General features: G+C 29.2%; 1 protein-coding gene across 4 annotated transcripts; it reads right to left on the minus strand.

Moving 5' to 3' along the window:
• Positions 1–1,244: 1,244 nt before the first annotated feature.
• On the minus strand, positions 1,245–17,462 carry Phlpp (PH domain leucine-rich repeat protein phosphatase). 4 transcript variants are annotated; one of them, XM_035089388.1, is made up of 17 exons: positions 15,472–15,936; positions 14,958–15,203; positions 13,523–14,865; positions 13,199–13,352; positions 12,414–12,548; positions 11,519–11,775; positions 10,952–11,109; positions 10,483–10,629; positions 9,041–9,185; positions 6,729–6,851; positions 6,486–6,639; positions 6,354–6,414; positions 6,011–6,265; positions 5,595–5,804; positions 5,321–5,483; positions 2,935–3,218; positions 1,245–2,850 (listed from the first exon to the last, which is right to left on the minus strand). In XM_035089388.1, exons 3-17 carry the CDS (start codon positions 14,849–14,851, stop codon positions 1,338–1,340), a joined length of 5,088 nt encoding a protein of 1,695 aa, XP_034945279.1. In that variant the 5' UTR covers positions 14,852–14,865; positions 14,958–15,203; positions 15,472–15,936; the 3' UTR covers positions 1,245–1,337. The 4 variants fall into 4 exon arrangements, with proteins under 4 accessions (XP_034945279.1, XP_034945280.1, XP_034945281.1 ...); XM_035089389.1 differs by lacking the exon at positions 15,472–15,936 and adding an exon at positions 17,145–17,462 and having other exon boundaries at positions 13,523–15,203; XM_035089390.1 differs by lacking the exons at positions 14,958–15,203; positions 15,472–15,936 and having other exon boundaries at positions 13,523–14,267; positions 14,390–14,432.
• Between the last annotated feature and the right edge of the window lie 2,683 nt (positions 17,463–20,145).

The following is a 20,145-nucleotide window of genomic DNA, read 5'->3' on the forward strand; positions in this document are numbered from 1 at the left end:
ATCGACTGGAATTGGTCAGTAAAATCAAGAGATATTCCTGAAAATGTGTAAAACATAAAAATATGCATAACTTCTATGCTAATGATGCTACGACCTTGATCGAGGGCTCATATGAAAGATCTGGACCTGAGTAAAAAATTGGATCCCCCCTATAGGATATCCCCGTCAAAAATGCCGTATCTCGCTTAGTTTTCGAGTTATGAGCGTTTAAAGGTTTTTCTATGCTCCGCTGCAGCATAGCTTTGTTTTTCGATCATAACTGACGATCTATAAGAGGTACATGGGCTACAAGCATATCAATAGATTCCTGAGAGCAAGAGCTTTCCATTAATGTAGTCAAAAGAAGGATCCAACCATAATTTATGCTAAAATTATAGCCATTTCCAATTCCACCTCCATTTCCAGTTCTAAGGTCGTTGGAATAAATTGTTATTTACGATCGAATTTCAGAGCACCGGAACGTACAGAATAACCTCTAATCTTCAAAGTTAGAAAATTTCCTTTTCTAACCTCAAAAAATGCAAAAAACCGTATTTATGCTTGGGTCATAAAACTTAGTATGTCATTGGAAAGGGGGGGACAAGACGGTCTCAAAACACTGGTTATCGACTGGAATTGGTCAGTAAAATCAAGAGATATTCCTGAAAATGTGTAAAACATAAAAATATGCATAACTTCTATGCTAATGATGCTACGGGGTTGGTCGAGGGCTTATATGAAAGATCAGGCTATTTCCAGTCCTAAGGTCGTTGAAATTAATTTCTTTCCGTCATGAGCTCTTTTTGTTTTTTCCATAATAATAAGGGAGTTTAGATAGAATCAATCGGATCATTTTATCGTCGATTTGTGCTCATATCTTTCAAAACACTTATTGTACATAAGTTTGACAAGAGAATTTTTATTTAGTTTTTGTTACAGAATATAGGGAAATACATACTGTTTTTCTCTTTCAGCAACTGCGGTAAGATCTCATATATATATGTATATATATATATATATATATATATATCATAATCTATCGATAATGATCTAATAGACTATTTAAAACTGCTGAGCATACAGAGGTTGACTGGCTGCAAGATATAAAAATTCAGCATCTCAAAAAATTATATTATTAAAAAAGAAACCGTTCACACGAGAATATTCATAAACTATTTGGAAAAAATAAATTACTTATTATTATTAAGGAATTATTTGTACAATTTTTTGTTTTTGATTATATATCTTTTTTTACTGTTAAAATTTCTATATTTTTTTAAACAGTGCCATAAATATCTCTTTAGTAACATTGATAAATATTGTATACATAGGAAATCAACTTATTTAAAAAATATTTTTCAAAGTTCAGTAGTAGCGACTCCCCAATATTGTTGCATTCTCGAAGAATCTTGTTCAAGTGAATCTAAACCTGCCCGTTCCTGAATGACGGCAAAGTTATACTCTAAATTATATGGCATAAGCCTTTGTAAGCTTCCAAAATATGCTGCATTCGGTCCTCCGTTCATGAAACTTCTTCCACTGCCGAATCTCATAACAGAAGCTCGAGGAAGTGGTGGGTGAAATGATCGAGCGCTACCGAACCGTTTGGAGAGAAATGGAATATTAGCTAAATGGGGTGTTGATCTAGATTGACCTCTTTTTAATGGAAGCCTCGTTAATGTATCTAATTCTTTATTAAATAGCATGTGAGTATTTTGCTCTAGCATATATTCCCAACATCTGAATTGTTCTTCGTTCATTGGACCTGAATTTTCCGGATGCGCGTTGTCTTTTTGAACGAAATTATTATTTTTTATCACATTTGTACGGTTTTTTGATGCCGCTCGGGATGCTGTGTTTCCAATCCAAGGTTTGCCGATAGATTGCTTTGATTTAAAAGTACTATCAGTAGTTTGATCCGATTGTCCACTTGGAGAACTTCTATCATCTCTGAATGGTGGACTAGAATTTCCCACGACACCTGAGTTTTTAAAGAATCTATTTGGCCGAGGTCTTGAGTATTCTGGTCTATTCATAATATTTTTCAATATTCCATTTAAATATGATTCACCATTATTTGCATGACAACAACAGTAAGTTAAAGATTTATGGTGAGAAGATGGTGCGCAACAAAGGCAAGAACAATCATTATCCAATTGATTTCTATTTTTACTTACAACGTGTCGAAGTTCTTTCATTAATTGATCTAAATCGCCTGAATGAAAATTGGTAAATCGTATAACGATTACACTTATATTGTCTTCAACGCCATATGCTTGAGCTAAATCTTGTAGTCTTTTCGCGGCTAAAACTGAATTAGCTTCTGCTCTAACTTCTCTAACAGCTTCTTGAATAGTCATTACTTCCCATAATTTTTTGCTGGCAATAATTACAAATTCATCATCTTCTTCTAAAATGATGTCTTCAGTTACTGGATCCAACATGACGTAAGGAAACAACATATTTTCCCCCATTTGAAGGTTTGGAGATGGTTTTTTAAATGGAGCCAAAACTAACGGACCAGCTGCTCGACATAAAACGGCTTTCGTTTCACCTGATGAGGCCACCTTCAAGCAATATTTCTTTTTCACGCGTGGATGACTTTGAGATGAATTCAATTTGACAATGTGAATTAAAGTTGAATCAACACCATACTTTTGACCTCTCTCTTTCAATTCTTGATGTGCTGATAATAGTGTATATTTAAGATAATCCTTACTCGTTTCTTTAATTGTTTTTTCCTCTAGAACAAGTCTTGGAATTATTTCTTGAAGACAATTTGGTGCTTCTTGATTTGTACAGCCATCGAAAATTCCAAAAAGGCCCTCTGTGTTACAAAATGACGGCAATCGTACTTGAGAGATGAATAATCTAAAATCATCACATTTGACATCAAAGAAATGAACAGGGTAATAAGTGGTAGGAATAAGTGCTATTATAAATCAATTCATTTACTTTTCTCTTGTTCCTGCTGTTTCTGAAAACCCAAGCTTCCAAGGTTGACCTGCTTTTTTCTTTTCATCAATAATTTCTTGTTGAAATGGATGAAAGGGTATACTAGATCGGTTTTGACCCGAAACATCAATAAGGGAAACAGGTCTTTGCGATCGGTATGCTTGAAACTGTCTAGGGTCCACATGAAGTTTTGAATTACACGATATGTCTAAGAACTGTAATTGTGGTGGTACCAAGGTCGCTAGGTTTACTTGATTGAGTTGATTGTGGGCTAAGTCAACTACCTACAATAGAATAGAGATACAAAGTTCAATTTTTGTACATTCATCTTTTACATTTATTGGAAATTCAATTTCTAGTTTAATAATTCAGTAATAATACTTTTTTAACGTGTAATGAAGCATAATAAATATAATTTTCAAAAGGATAGTGATAAAATCTTTTTATTACATATTGTACTATTTATTTAATTATGAGATCAATAAATCGAATTTCGCATAAAGGCTTGTTAGGTCACGATTATATTAGTCTTTCGTTGGACGATAATAATCGAATGTAATCATGCTGCAATCATTGCATTTACACACATCAAAATTCGGTAATTTTACGATGGTATGAAGTTCTTCCTAATATTATAAATGTGATAAAATCAAATTAGCTCAAAGATCAATAAATGCGTCTTAATAAGGACAATATGTAATTAAGTTTTTGAAAAATTTTGCTAACAATTTTTCTTCAAAAGTAAAATTAGCTAGTTTCCTTTTTTTTCTTTATGTAGTGAAAGTAATATTTTTTTCAATAAACCAAATACGTTGTGATTCTTCTTTCATAGTTTTTTAACTTGACTTTTATTTAGATGATTTTTTATACATTCTAATTGAAGATTAGTTTTGTTTGATGCTAATCACTGGTTGTACTTGCTATTCTACCGAGCAAAGATATTTACTTCAATGAAGAAAAAATGGTTACCAAATTGGATTTTTGAAGAGAAACTTTTGGTTGAGTTCCTAATGCGGAATATAATGGTGAATTTCAACAATTTTTTTCACACTTGGTGGTATATACAACCTTTTTATTTAAAAAAAAAAATAGATTTCTAGAGAATATCAAAGTTTATCTCAAATTTCGAATTAATTACACTTCTTTTATCACATCTCTCTAGAAAGTTGAAAACTCTTTCATTTAACTTATCCAAACCTTATCAAAACTCCATACAATTCTATCTATTTGAATCTGAATGTTCAAACAAGGATTGTTTTTGCGACGATTTTTTTTATATCTGTACCAGCTTCGTCAATTTCTTCGAAAATCTCATTCTCTTCTCCAAGATGTGTTCCATTAAATCAGTCATTTTATTATATAGTATTCATAACTTTTATATTTCTATTGATTTAGCATCATAAATGATTTTCTTACCACATATTATTGGTACCAAATATCAGTCAATCTATCCAACATAAATGAGTAATTTTTAAGTAGATCTTTATCTATGTTTTCTTATGGAGGTTTAATTATTGTGGCATTATGGAGTCTAGCAATATTTGTTGTCATCAAAGCCATTATAATAAATATTATAATGAGTAGCCAGTTGTCTTTCAACTATTTTAATCATAATATTATTATTTATTCAATGAATATTTAATTTCAATGTAACGAGACACACACAATCTTGGATCGAAAGCAATCGGGCGACAGCAAAAATAAGGACAACTTTCTATGAATTTGACCCAATTAGACACTTTTCAGTGACTCCGCTTACAGTAGCTTGCCGGAATAAGTCAAATTTATTTTCACTTTTGTGAGTCACTAGATTCTTTCACGGCGAGGCGCTTGAAATTATTGAATTATTGATTAATAATAATTACAGAATTACTACAGTGGAAGAGTTATTAATTATTTTTCTTGAGTGTTTGGAAGAGATTGCGCATTTTTTGTTCAATTGTGAATTTTTTTTTTAAATAAATCAGTTTTCCCGTCTCTTCTCGTTTTAGAGTGGCTTTCTCATCATATCCATTCAGATATTTTTCTTTTTTAATGACTCATCATATTAAAGAATGTGAATTTTTAATTAATAACTGTATGCAGATTAAAAGTGTAGTTTTAACAAATCTGCATGATTACATTAGATTACTATCGGAGAATGAAACATCTAGTTTTATAAATATTGTTTAACGATCAAACATAAATACATAGTTATATTTAGAATAATGATTGATAAAATACATTGAAATTTCTTATGAATTGGACCGTAATTATATTAGTAAAATTATATTTACAAATTAAAATTGTATTAGTTTGTTGTAAAATTTTCAAACAAAATAAACTATGATCGTTAAACTTTTTTTTGTTCAGTTACTTTAGATCTAAAATTGTGAAAAAATCTTACCATTAATGAAGTTGTTTTATTAAATGTAGGACAGGTTAAAAGTCGATTAGAATGGACTCGTAAAACCCGTAGATGTTGTAAGCTTGAGATATTATCTGGCAGATATTGAAGTCTATTTCCTGATAGAACTAATTCTTCTAAGTCACTCCATGCAGCAATGCAACTAAAATATAAATATTCTGTTGCATATTTTCAATTCTTAAGACGATTTATATCTACTGCTGTCAATAAAATTCGTTACCAGATCTATCATTTCGTATAAATTGAAATTTACCTTTCTGGAAGTGTGTCCAAAACATTATATGCAAGATGCAGTATACGGAGAGCAGGAAACTTAGCAAGTGCATCTAATGCTGTATCAGTGAGACAGTTGGCAGTCAAGTATAACTTCTCTAAATTGTGAGTATTCGATCGGCTTTTGGAATGTTGATCATTGTATACAAGTTCAGAAAGACGATTGTTCGATAGGTTCAAAACTTTTATTCTAAAAAAATGAGCTCTTATTTATGTTATCTCTAAAGTAATAAAATTATTGAAGAGTGTACTGAGTGGGATTTATCAGAATCATAAATGTAAGATAAATAAGTTTAGCTTAAATATTGTCTTACAATAAAATTTATCTAAGATTTAATTATTAAATATTTTAATTGTTAAATTATTCATTATTTTTCTTTATAAATTATTTTTTACCTTTCAGTGTACTGAAAAAATGTAGTTGGTAATGTTTTTAGTGCATTATCTTGAAGAGTAAGATGAACAATATTAAGTGGCTTCTTTGGTGAAGGTAGAGATTGTAGTCTATTATGAGATAAATCTAAAACTTCTAATGATGATGGTTGAGATAATAATTTATCAGGAAGAAAAGTGAGATCGTTGTGAGATGCAAATAGGGTATGCAAGTTTGGTAAATCAGATATCCATTCTGGTAATCCATCTAAAGAATTGCTGAAAATATTTAAAATGTTTAGAATAATGGTTTGTTTTGTGTTTTAAATTATAAATATTTTTTCACATTATTACACGAACTACTTACTATGACATGTCAAGGTGCTCTAAATAAATAGGTGTTGGTTCAATAATCAATTTTTTTAATTCTAGAAAAAAAAAAATTATTTTTTTTAGAAAAATATTAAATAATACAGAAAATTAAAATGATAAAACTCACTGTTATGTCCGGCAATAAGTGAAATAAGATTTTTTCCACACAAAATTAATTCGGTTAGAGAATTTCGTGCACATCGTGCACTTTGTAATTCACTTAAGGCGCTAATATCCAATTTTTCAATATTATTTTCACTTACATCTAAGTGAGTCAAATTCTGTAAATAAATGGTTACACATATATAATTGAAAGTGCTTTCTTATTAAATGAAAATTGTACAATTTATTACAATTCAATTTTACTTACACCATAATTTCCTAATATGATATTTCCTTTCAACTGATTATTTCTTAAGTTAACTCTTTGTAAATGAGCATGATTATTTTTTTCATCCTTGATCTTATTTGACTCATTCTTTGTCAGCATATCCTGCAAAAACACATAATTGAAATGGAAGCAATTACTTGCCATTGAAATGATAAAAAAAATTATGACTTTTAAATAAAATCAATAAGATAATCGACATAGTCAAAGACTTCAATTCAATTAGAGATCATCAGTATAATTTAGTATGAATTTAATTTATACAAGATCATATAATAGAAATAAACGTGATTGATTGAGTGATGAAGTTATTAATAAGTGAGATAATAAGAGACAGTAATTGAGACAATATAGCCTTGAGTACTTTGAACACAACATTAAGACGTATATTTCTTCGCAATTATTAATAATAACAGCGACATATAATTATTTATATTATTAAATTGAATAATAATCGTTGAACTAAATCAATGATAAAAATTTTAATCATTCTTTTGAGCAGACGATAAAATTTATTTGATTATAGATAATGACAATGTCTGATGGGATTTACAAGTATTTTTCCTTTTTAAAGGGTAAATATTTGACTTTTAGTAAGTACTGTATGTTGTAAGTATTTAACTTTATATATATATGTATCGTGATTTTATTGTTGAACCTCTACGACAAACATAGGCTACGTTTTTAAGTCAAAGTCCCTTTGAAGATTAAGAGTAATCATGCAATAAGATCCACAATAAAAATTATCTTAAATAACCCAGGTACTCAAGTACCTGTCATAAGGACTTGGAGTAGTCCCGATAGTTTTTTCCATGTTTCCGCGTCCTACATATACTTATCTACAGGTGTTCTGAGGAAATTTTTAGTATCGTATATATAATATATATGTATATATAATAGGTCAAAGGTGGGCAAACGTGGCTCTTCAGAGCCAAAGTGGCTCTCCAGGTATAATTTTCAGAGCTATTACTTCTGCGAGTAAAAGTAAGAAAGGTATAAGATTTTACTCGGTAGACCTTTTTATTGATGCTCTGCAAAAGTTAAAGTTTGCTCACCCCTGGTATAGGTTCATCTGAGGGCCTTTGATACTTTTGAAGACTATTTACACAAACATTTTATACGCAATGGTGTTTTTGGGGACGAAATCGAAAAAATGTAATCTGAGCCTTTTTAAAATCATGAATGAAAATTGCCAGTCGGGCGCATTAAACTCGCATACTCTGTATTAAAAGGGTTATTTGTTTTTTATGAAATAAAATCGTCCCTGGTAGCCAAATCAACGTAAGACTGACGGCAGACTTACATATGATGGCCTAAGATTATCATTTAGGTATGTGTCTGCCGTTTTTCGGAAGCAGACAAACGTAAGATTTTCCTCAGGAAATTTAATGTCAGACATAAATGGTAATCTGACTCTGAAAGGAAGCAAACGAGCCTAAGACTGATGACAATTCTTACGTCAGGCCTAGCTACTAGGGGCTCGAAAGTATATAAATATATTCTTGATCAAGATGACGAACTTGACAATATACTAAAACTATAAGGTATAAATAATGTGATTTGAACAAGAGGCATATTTTCATATCAGTGTAAACTTGTATATCAACAGCTTCGCAGGATCCGCTTTGCCTCACTGAGTTACTACTCTCTAAAAATCAAAAGATTCGTCTTGCCCTATAAATCTGTTTTCTCCCAGTTCCCTGTACTCAGTTAATCGTTTGATGAATAGATCTATGTAAGTACATAAATTATTGAAAAAAAACAAACAGAATAATCACAGTATTCAATATCCTTTTTTTACAAAATAAAAGTACAAAGAAGCTAAACAAACGTTGAAACTAACATTCGGTATTACAGTTAAATGAAGGTAGAAAACAGCCTTATGATTAGCAAATTGTTATTATGAAACAATTGAATTAATATTATTTCATTTTTTTCTATTTTGTAATCAACGGAATATGTGGCGTACTTCTTGCGTGCTGATAAATATAACATCATTTGAATTTTTTAACCAATAACGAATCAATGACTTTATCAATTAGAATCAATTAGATTAACAATCATGTAAAAAGTTTTTCGCGAAAAGAGTAAATTCGATCTTTTATAACTATAAAAGTTTTACTACTCTAGAACTAACATGAAAGTTCTTATCTACTCTAATCAATAAATGTTCAATCAAAAAAAATTTTTCAACTACTAAAAACTTTTTAGTTATATTAATCATTAACTCGGAAAAATTCAAAATTACTATTTATTATAAAATCAATTATTTTGTAAAAAATTAAAATACTTACAACTGTTAAAGCTCTCATTTTCAAAAATGGCGGTAGATCAGTAAACAAATTATCCGCAAGCGAAAGATTCCTCAATTCCTTTAGTAATTCAATTTCAACTGGCAAGTTCTTGATTTTATTACGATCGAGGATCAATTCTTTTAAACTGAAAAAATTTAATTTATTAAATTGGTATAAAAATGTGATCTAAATCAACAATCATATTTGCATGTATCAAATTAAAAATGATGCATTCGAAAAGTTCAGTTACACAAATTTTTATTAAAACTGGATAAGATTATAATTTTTGATATCAAATAATATCAATTACCAGATGCATATGTATAACTAAAATTTTCAAATTTTGTTTTTGATACGGATATTCAAACATAATAACCTAAGTCTGTTAGTATAATATGCAGAATATCGTCATATTACCCTCGTCCTATTCCTCCATGTAAAACACTCAAAAATAAATAACCATGGAAAAAATCACTTTTTGAAACTTAAAAACAAATTGACATCCGTAAGCAGAGAAATACAACACTCTGATTTACTAATTTTTAAATAAAAGTATATGTATACATGTATTCGTATGATGTCGGTAAAGAATAACTCAAGTATAAAAAGGAAAAAGAAAGGAAACTGACGGGAGTAAAGTCGTAGAAGCGTAGCGAGGACACGCTCACTACTGCGACGGATGCACTTGTAAGGATGTTTCAAGTAGAACTGATACAATGAACAGTATTTTTAGTAGAGTCATAATATACTGAGTCAACATGAACGAGGAAGAAGTTTCTTTTTTACCTTCATCCTTCTCTTTCTCTTTCTTTCACTAAGACAGTTTACTGAATAAGTAAGTTTTCCATTTTGACGTAACGAGAATGAAATCGTTACTAAAACATGGACATCAATATCACAATTTTGTATATATACACATAGGTAAACGTAATTTGGTTTCTTGAAATTTAAGTATAACATAATAAGAATTAACTTTACGTAAAATGAAACTTTTAACCGTAGGAAAAAAAATTACCAAAAATGATAGGTACTCCAAGAACAATTGTTACATTTTTAAGATTTGCAATAAATTTCTTTGAAACCCGAGTCAGAATATAACACCTATTTTTATCCTAAAACCATACTTTCTTAAGGTTCGATTCAAGATGAAGAAATCCTAATTAAAGTTGGAATACGCAACAAATCAGCATTTCCGTAGGGCAAAAATTTTTCATTTTTATCCTAAGCTCATACTAAATTTATCTTTTCTTCGTCCTAATTCTATTTTTCTTATGCCTTAGCGTCATCCTACTTTTTCTTATTTTAATCTAATTTTATTTGAGATTCGAGTAATTTTATCATCATAGAGAAGATTGCAACATGCATATGAAACTCAACCATGTGGAAAAGAAGTTCTATTGAAACAATATTATCATGTATGTATGATATTTGTATAAACTTACTTGATTAGTTGATAAATTTCTGTAGGTATTTCTTCAATTTTATTCTCCGAAATATCAAGCGTCGTCAAACCTTTCATTTCTATCAACACCGTTGGAATTGTTGATAATTTATTATGCTTCAGATATACCATTTGGAGTGAAGGGAATCTTTTTTTTGAAGAATATAACATGAAACATAGTTAAATTGTAAAGAATTATGTATTTTTCTGCATTTTAAGTTTTATAAGAAAAAATCTTTCTTAAATATTTAAGAATTCAAGAACTATAGTGAATTGATTTTATTGGCAACCACCAGATAATATTTTCGGCATATTTTTTCAAAAAAAAAGTTTATACTGATACATACAATAAATTTTTCGTTTTTTATTGCGGTATAAAACATGTAACCTTGGAGCGTTAAAATGGAATTTAAGTAATAACTTATGATATAAACATGGTAACAAGTACATAATATGGACTATTCAATTACCTTTTTAAAATAGAAAAGTTATTATCATCATCTTCTAACAGATTATAACCCAAATGAATTTCTTGAATTTCGGAAAAAGCTAAAGCGCAATTTGGGATTCTGGTTACACTGCTATTACTCAAATCCAGTTTCCTTTTGCTATCAGATGTTTCTATTGCCTACGAACAAAAAAAAACACACGTACATACATGATTTGACACTAGGAAATAAGAAAAGAGTCAGCCAAAACAATTAAATAAATAAAACAGCAAATACTTAAATTAATTAAGTCAATCAGATCAGTAATTAAGGTGGGTAATTAGACTAAGATAATTAATGACCAGTACCAAGCGTGTTAGATTTTCAATACTGAATGTTTATTTAACAAACAACAATCAGACTATTTGACAGGATTACAAACTACCGCTGAAACGGCTTAATATGAAGAATGTTCGGTTATATTACAAACTAGCATTCATCATATTTATAATATCAAATTACTTAGTATTAAAGAGTTAATCATGGAAAACATCCCTAACAGTAAAACGAATTTGATATATTTTGAACTGCCAAAAAAGTAGCAAATACCTGTTTGAGCCATCCTCGCCATAATTCACGGGTCCAAGAATGATCGAAACCAAGATAAAGATGTTTATTTTCATGGTGACCGTTCGCTGATATTGTTTCTCGATTGCATGGACGTTGTTCTGAATTATAATTGGAATTCCATCGACTCAACATTGGATAGCCTGTAACGCGTAATACGAATTTGCCGAATCGTGATGGGGCGTAACAAATAGAACCACCTTCTAATTCTATCCATTCCGCTTGAGAATCAGAATTTTCTGTATAGAAAGAAAATTTATATCAATAAACACATTTTCTCTGTTAAACTCGTTTAAGAAATGGGATGCTTATTAATTTGTGAAATTATGAATATATATATATATATATATATCAATAACATAAATGGTTAAAAAATGATGTTTATTTGGATTTAATTCAATTTAGAAAATAACAGAATGATATTTGAGACCATAAATCAAACTGCTGGGATTTGATTTAATCCAAAATTATACGAAAGAGCACATATTAAATATTGTTTAAATGAAAGAAGTATTTCAATATATTGCAACTTCAGAAAATAAAAAAAATGATATTCTTCAATGACATAGATTATCTAAAGAGAATAATTCTCTCATTTTCTAAGGAAAATGCACAACTATTTTTGTTATTACATTATATAAGAAATCAATTAAGTACTAGTGACATAAAAGATGAGTGATAATACGATGGTAATTAATTTTTAAGATATGCCAGATCTTTAACTATAAAATTGGTTGGTGTAATTTCCATCAGTAACAACATGGTTATATTTATAACATACAACTAATAATTCGTTATTTCTCTCCATTTAAAACACAAATTTAACATTTTTTTGAACTACACTGTTATAATGCTCGATGATATATTTTTTTCTTACCTGAATGAAGAAAAAGTCCCGAACCAACAACGACCAAAACCCTTTTCTTCCATTGTGGCGTAACAAGACCTTTCAATATCCAAACGAACCCACATCGATTGTATCCTTTTAAATTTTTTTCTGGAGCAGATGGACCTAGAAAAAGATTCTGATTTTATTTTATTCGATTTTTTTCAAATTAATAGGACAAATAGAGCATTCCAATTTACAGAAACGTAAAAACCCGAATGGTACTCAGTCCTCTCACAAACATTGGACCTTGAAGTTACAGAAATATGATGGCAACATAGAAATAAAATTAATTTTGTACAAGTTGAGCATCCCTATTTTAACTCACTTATTTTATAATCATCATTAAAATTCTAGTCATTTATCTTTCACGTTTGTCTTAATTAGTGTATCATATTCTGACTAGTTAATTGAAAATTATTGGAAATAATAAGGATTCTTCAAATATATAACGCTTTGTGTGTACTAAGGTTCTAAATTTTTTACTTAATTTGCATTTAATAAATAACTCCAGTTGGCTTAAGATGAAGCTAATTGAAAGTAGAAGATTCTTGTATGATTAACCTTAATCACCATTATTTTTATAAAGAAGCTTTTTAAATTCATTTGAAAATTTAGATGCAGTTTAATCGATAACATAATTATCAGTCCAAGAATTTTAGCATAATGTCTCTTTTGTGAGAATAGAAGTTGACTTCCTCCAGCAAAAAAAGGACAATTTTTTAATTATATCGATTCCGTGTTTTGAAAACAATAAATAATTTACGTTTACTCACCAGCATAAAAAGTTATTAAATGACGCAGTTTAGGATCCACTCCTAGTCTTGCTCTTTTTGATGAGTCCTCATAACCGAGATGCTGAAGAAACTTTTCTTGATACTCCAATGGTTTGTCATTGGGTGCCAACCGTTGCCCAAATACTCCATTATGCTGTAAAATTTGATAAACATTATTGATCCATCAAAAAAATAATATTAAGCAATAGATTTGTCACTTCAATTGGTGCGAAATCAAAAATTTAAAAATCATTATAATTTTAATGACTATGTTGGTATTTAATTCAATTCTGGCAAACTTAATACTAAATATAAAATATTTACCTGGACGTAGAGAGATATTTCATTGCAAGATAACATATCTCTACAAACATCTTCAACTGTTGTATTGATGGTGATCTGGAAAAGACGAGTTTTCGTTCCTGTATGTATCCTTATCCACCCACTTTGGGATTGATGATCAATTCTATCTCGGAAAGAAGAATCAATCCATTTTTGATGATATTCGTCTTCATCATTTTCGTTGTCTTGTTCAATCATAGATAAATTTGTATTGATATAATTATTACCTACAGTTGAACTAATCTTATGATCATTCCCAAAATTCAGATTATTGTTTCGACTATCGCATTGGTTCGTATTTTCTCTGAGTTTATCAGGACTTTCATTATCATTTAACTGAATTTGTTTCTTTTCATTAGCATAAGTGTTTACGAGTTTACACCTTACTATTTCTTCATGTTCCTCTTCTTTCTTATGCTGAGAGTCAAACGAATGTTCGCAATTATCACTACATGAATTCATATTATACTCAAAGTAGAGTTCTGAACCTTCTTGATGATTATTATCAGTATCAATTTCGATTACATCGATATTTCGTTGATCATTTTCATTTAGAATTTGAAGTTGGTTTGAATGAAAAGTTCTTGGATATTGCATTATATCTTTATACGAAGCATTTTTTTCTTGTTGATCCGAATCTTTAAAATGCGGTAGAACATGATCTTCATGAGCTAGCAATTTTTTTTGACAACTAGTATTATCAGCATGTGAACGGTATTTTGTATATCTTTTAGTAAGTTCATCAAGCGATGTGTCATCAATAGATTTCGATTTTTTATTTACAGAAAATTTATTATTAATCGGACTCTTTTCATCTTTTGAGAAATATTTACATTGATGAGTACTTACCATAGCTTTTTCTACGAAGTCATTAAGATTAGCTTTATTCATTGGTTCCATCTTGAATTTAGCATTACCATGCTCCTCGTTTTTTTGTACATTTGATAACACATTTCGGCTTTGACTTTTTCGTTTAATGATGCCATTTGATTGGTTTATATCACTTACAGTACTTGTAGAATGTTTTGATGTCTTTCCGGATTTAGCTTGAAAATTTGTGTAATTTGCAAGAATTTTCAGGTTTAATTCTCGTATAAATTCAAGTCTTTCAGTAATAGAGTCATCTATTCTTTTATTTGATGGAATCCAACGTCTCTTAACTGCCTCACTCAGATCAAAATCACGAGTCAATTCTATTGCATTATCCTGGATTCTTCTTTTATCTTTTTTCTTTCTTCTCGAAATTGTACATTCTCGAGGAGTTCCGATTTCATATTTTGCACTCTTCTGAAATTTATTCATGGATTCCATTTTCTGTAGGACAGCTGTTGGTACACATACTAATAAGTCTATTGCTTGTGAATTTTTTTTTATTTGAATCACAAAAAAATTTTTTAATTTAGATAATTTTTCTTACTATTTAAATTTCCAGATGTTTTCGTGTTGTGAACTTATTGATAGTAAAGTCTTAATTATCTATCTGATACAAAAACTAATTCCTTATCTGAGTTTTCTTTTAATATTGTCTTTTTTTTATCCATTGTTCTCTTATTACACGTAATTCAATAATGAATCATGAAATTCTTGAAAAAGTTTTCGAGTAAAGCTTCAAGCTATCACTATTTTTCGTTAAATGTTCTTTTCTGCTCTATCGTACTCGCGTCTGTAAAGAAAAATAATTCATGTATTAACTTCTTTTTTATGTAATAACATGTATTTTATTTATGCAATATTTTGATGAATTATTTATATAAATAATTTTTTAATGAAAATTATATAATGCTACGATGACTTTTTATGCATACAATAATACTTTGGCTTCTAAACTATATTCATTATTAAAAGAAACAAATGCCATTTTTTAATCATTGCAATAAAGTTGCATTTTTAATATGTATTATCATAATTAAAATTAATTAATTTATTATTACCATTTTGTTTTTATTTTAAAAAAATTTAGTCGGTGTTTGCTTCTTTAATAAAAGATCTTACATTGTATTTACATTGTTATAACGAAATGTTTAGAAATCTGTGTCGAGCAATATCTTCTTTCAGAAATAACCGGCATCGTTCAATTGAATGGATTATTACTAAATCCTTATTTATTATTACTTAACCTCAAATTGTGAATTATAATGTATACCACAGCAATATTTATTTATGCAATACTTAATAATATTGATAATATTGATTGATTTGTCAATTATTCAACATAATTAACATTTATTTAACATTCAGTTTATGAAATTAATGTTTCTTTTCGATGTGGTATGGTTTTGGAATATCCATTTGGAAAATGGAATATTATTGTTTTGAAGAATAGTTAGTGAAAGAAAGTAGCAGAAATTTTTTACATGCAGATATCATTTGATTTTAGGTTATATAATTAATCTTGAAAAGCAATGTTCACGTATTATTAAAAATACATTGCTTTCAGTTTCAACCATTCAGATTTATCGTTATTTGTTTCACCATCTTTCACCGCAAGTGCGCTACTGTGTGTATAAAGTACGGAAATGACCGAAGTAAATCCGAATCTATCCGAACATGTCGAAATCGTATAGACAATATATTGCGATAAAAGAAATTGTTGCAATTTCTAGAAAAAATTTCATATCGAATGTTTTACGATATTAAAATTTTTTTTTCAAATTGGATATACTTAAGAGAGTAAAAAAAAGAAGGTAACTTTTCTAATAAGTATATTTGAAATCAAACATGAGAAAATATCTCATAGCAATATGTCTGAAGGGTTGTTAATTCTACATGTTCTGATTTAAAGTAGATTAATTTTTAGACAAAATTATTCCAGACAAAGTAATTAATATTCTTATAAGCCTATAATTTTATTGAATTCTTTGACCTTGAGATTTTTGTACTTCATTCAAGTAAACTGATGCAAGTAGTAAAATTTATGAATGTAATTAATCTTAACTTTACTGATATTATCAAGTATCCTTGCTGATAACCAAATTTGACCAATATTTTATTTTGAATTGTTGGAAATTAATTATTCAATCGTGTTATCGTAAAGAAGGTGTTATTAATAAATAATTGTAAATTTTCAGTTAAAACTGTAATTTTTTTATAAATGTACTCTTGTGAAAATTAAACATGAAAAGAATAAAACATAATTGTTATTTTTTAGTTAAAAATTGTACAGTGAAGTTCTTTCTCAATAAAAAGAGACTAAACTATGAGCTATTGAATAAAAATTAACACATCATCGTTTTCGGTGAGAAACTTTGTAACTGACAAATTCATCGCTTTATATTCACGAAATGTTATATTCTGAATACTAATATGTATGCAATAGGTTATTTTTTATGTGTGTCTTCATTTTAATATATTATAACAAATATGTTAAAAATTTGAAAATATTGTCTTTTTTGATACGTAGTATCACACGACCGGAAACTCAACTATTTCTTTTGTCTCCCAAGCCATGCAGACTTACTCGGTGTAAAACGATTTTTACAAAGCTATTAATTGATAGAACTTTTCAAAATTTATTTACTGAAAAATGCAATCCATACAACACACTTTATAAATATTCATTGAACAAATCACACAAAAACATTTACTTTTTTATAAACAAACTTACTAAGCTTTTGGGATTTTGTAAACTATTTGAAAATTGTTACATTTGATAAAGCACACACTCTTGCAGATAAATAAAATTAATTTCAATGGAAAAACGTTAAAAAACAATATTTTTTACATAAATATTAACTTGACACCATGCGTGAACTCGCGCCACTGTGATGATGAAGACTGACCGGTACAATGTGATGGCACAGTAACATTATGCCAGGTGCCACCTGTGTCTCATGTTCTACCTGTTGAGGGACGAAAAGTACATAAAGGTTGATCGGAAACGAAAGATATGTATACATGTATGAGTTTGCAGCTTTTCGAAGTTATAACTATCTTTCTCTCTACTATACACACATAATGCGTAATTTGTGTAATGGAAAAGGAAATGATATACAGTAGGTTTCGAGTTGTCCCTCTGTACTCTGCATTTACCAAACGTAAGAGCAGGATGTACGTTTCCGCTTATCGATCTCTTTCTGTTCGAGTGCCCTTCATAATGTTATAATCTCTACGCATCGCAGCTGTCTGCATATCTTTGTAATTATATAACTATGAATTGGTTTCTTTTTCTCTTGAAATTTGATTCAACTAGAATGTAGCATTGATTTGAATAGATTAATTTAACAAAAGAAGAATTTTGCAAAAAAAAATAGCATAAACTGTTTGACTCAAGAAATTGTATTGCTGTTAATCTAATTGTAAGTTCAAAAACATTTGTTATTATTTTTTTTTTTAATTTTTAAGGATACTAAAAATCACTATTTGGTGTATTACGTTTCTACTTTGGGTTTACGAAGATCCTGAACAACATCCGAGAATCAGTGAAAATGAAAAAAAAAATATCCTCAGTGTATGTTGATAGTAATCTTTCTAATCTATTATATAAATTAAACGAACTCGATCTTGTAAACGATCAATGCCACTAGTTCTGTAAAATGATGTGGTATTAATTGAACCAAAGAATCAATTTTAATTCTGCAAGATAAAGTTATTTCAAAATAAAAGTAAAACAAGTTTTTGGCAGTATTACTATATTTTATGGATTATTGAAGCAAAATCATTCTTGATGAAAATATCAAACAAAATCGCGGATAGTACTTAAAGTAATTACCTTACACTGGTTACTAGAGTAATTATGATTTTGATAAAAGCTGTTGGTGAAATCTATCATGTTTTGCAGTAAATGTTGTTTGAACAATGGTTGTTTTTTCAATTACTTGAGTTGCATAGCAGATGAGCCATTAAACTTCTCTCCATGTACTGCATAAAATTTTTTCCTAGCACTCCTTTGAATAAATTTATTCTTCAACAGTCGTGCTTTTTCATCAGTGTTCGGGTAAATGTATTTCACGTACGACAACGTACTTCTCACTATACATTATAGATAAGACATGTACAGTACTAACGAATACTAACAATAAATGTGTAAAAACTTTCTGTTACGAAAACTAAAGTACATATTGTCACGATAAATCAAAGCGTTTTATACGTTACGCGTACTGAATTTCTGTCTTTTTTATACATCATATAACAGAATATCTGCAAAGATTGAGCCATATTATATGAAATGGAGAACGGCGCTAAATATAAGGTGACGGCAGAGGTCTCACAAGGCTTGGTGCTACGGCTTTTTTTCTACAGAATGTAATGTATGATAGACTTCTTGAATTACAACTTCTGGAGTAGACGACATTGATTGGCTTTGTTGATAATGTCATCATGGTCTCGTATTGCTATAGGATACACAACTTGGAGTAGCGCCTCTAATTCTCAGCTCATGCATGACGTTAAGGTGTGAAGATGGACATAACGTTGATCCTAAATGAAGATTGCTGAAAAACCGGAAGACAGTATCATTTACGCAGCGCTTGCTCTGCCTATACGTCACTATCACTCTCAAACTTTGTTTGAAATCAATTTTTTGAATGCATTATTTAAAAAAACTTCTTAAAATTCCTCGGTTGCCGCAGTAGTTTAGGTACGACGAAACTACACGCAGAGAAATGTATAGTAAAAATTACCCTGAATTTTATAGTAATTTGGTGACATTGTAGGGTGAGGGTACAAATTACTATACACATAGTAAAACTAACTGTGCACATTGTTAAAATTACTAAACTGCATAGTAATTTTTAGGGTAAAGTTAGAGTAATTTTTACTATACATTTCTCTGCGTGTAACATGCATATATAATTACCTACGCAAGTCATAGACTTTTTGATGTCTTCTGAAAATTTAATTCTGTGTTTGTAATGATACTTTCTCTAGATACCGCACGTAAAAGAAGTTCTCTATGATTATTAAATGTTTATTGCAGATCAAAAAAATGTCCACAATGGCAGAAAGAAACAAACCGTAGCCAAGTAATTCAGCTCCATTTCAAAATTCTCAGGAATTCAACCCAAAATACAGATTTAGTTATGCTTTAAAAAAAGCTCCTTAAATTGGAGTTTCAAATAGAACTAAAGAATGAAGATGTTCAATATTATAAAACGAAAGCAGAAAGATCAAAAAAGAGCGTTTTTATTCTAAAATCAAAAATAGGCAATGACATTGTGGACATGTTGGTGATCTCAACACAGAATCAAATTTTCAGAAGACATCAACAAGTTCTATGACGTGCATTAAACAATTACTGTATCTTTTCAGTAAATAATACGTAATAATAATGCTGTCCATTTCAGTAAATCAAACTTAAAGAAAAATTGAGTACTGAACATTATTCTTTGTACACAAATTTAATATTTTTTTACTTAATGAATGGAATATCTGTTATTAATTGATTTTAAATTATTTGCATATAATACTTAATCGAGTTAAATTTGAATTTCACTCTTTTTTGTGCTAAGCCTCTCTACTGATGGACTGTAAAACTAAGGTCAATGTTCCAATTGTCGGCTATAAACCTATTTCCTCTCGGTAAATTTAATTTTGCAGTTAAAGAATATTATTTTGTTGATATATTTATCATCCTTTTTTCATGATTACACAAGTATTGAATTATCAAA

This window comes from Chelonus insularis, unplaced genomic scaffold, assembly GCF_013357705.1.
Source record: "Chelonus insularis isolate UGA/USDA-ARS -01 unplaced genomic scaffold, ASM1335770v1 contig_66_pilon, whole genome shotgun sequence".
Classification (NCBI taxonomy): domain Eukaryota; kingdom Metazoa; phylum Arthropoda; class Insecta; order Hymenoptera; family Braconidae; genus Chelonus; species Chelonus insularis.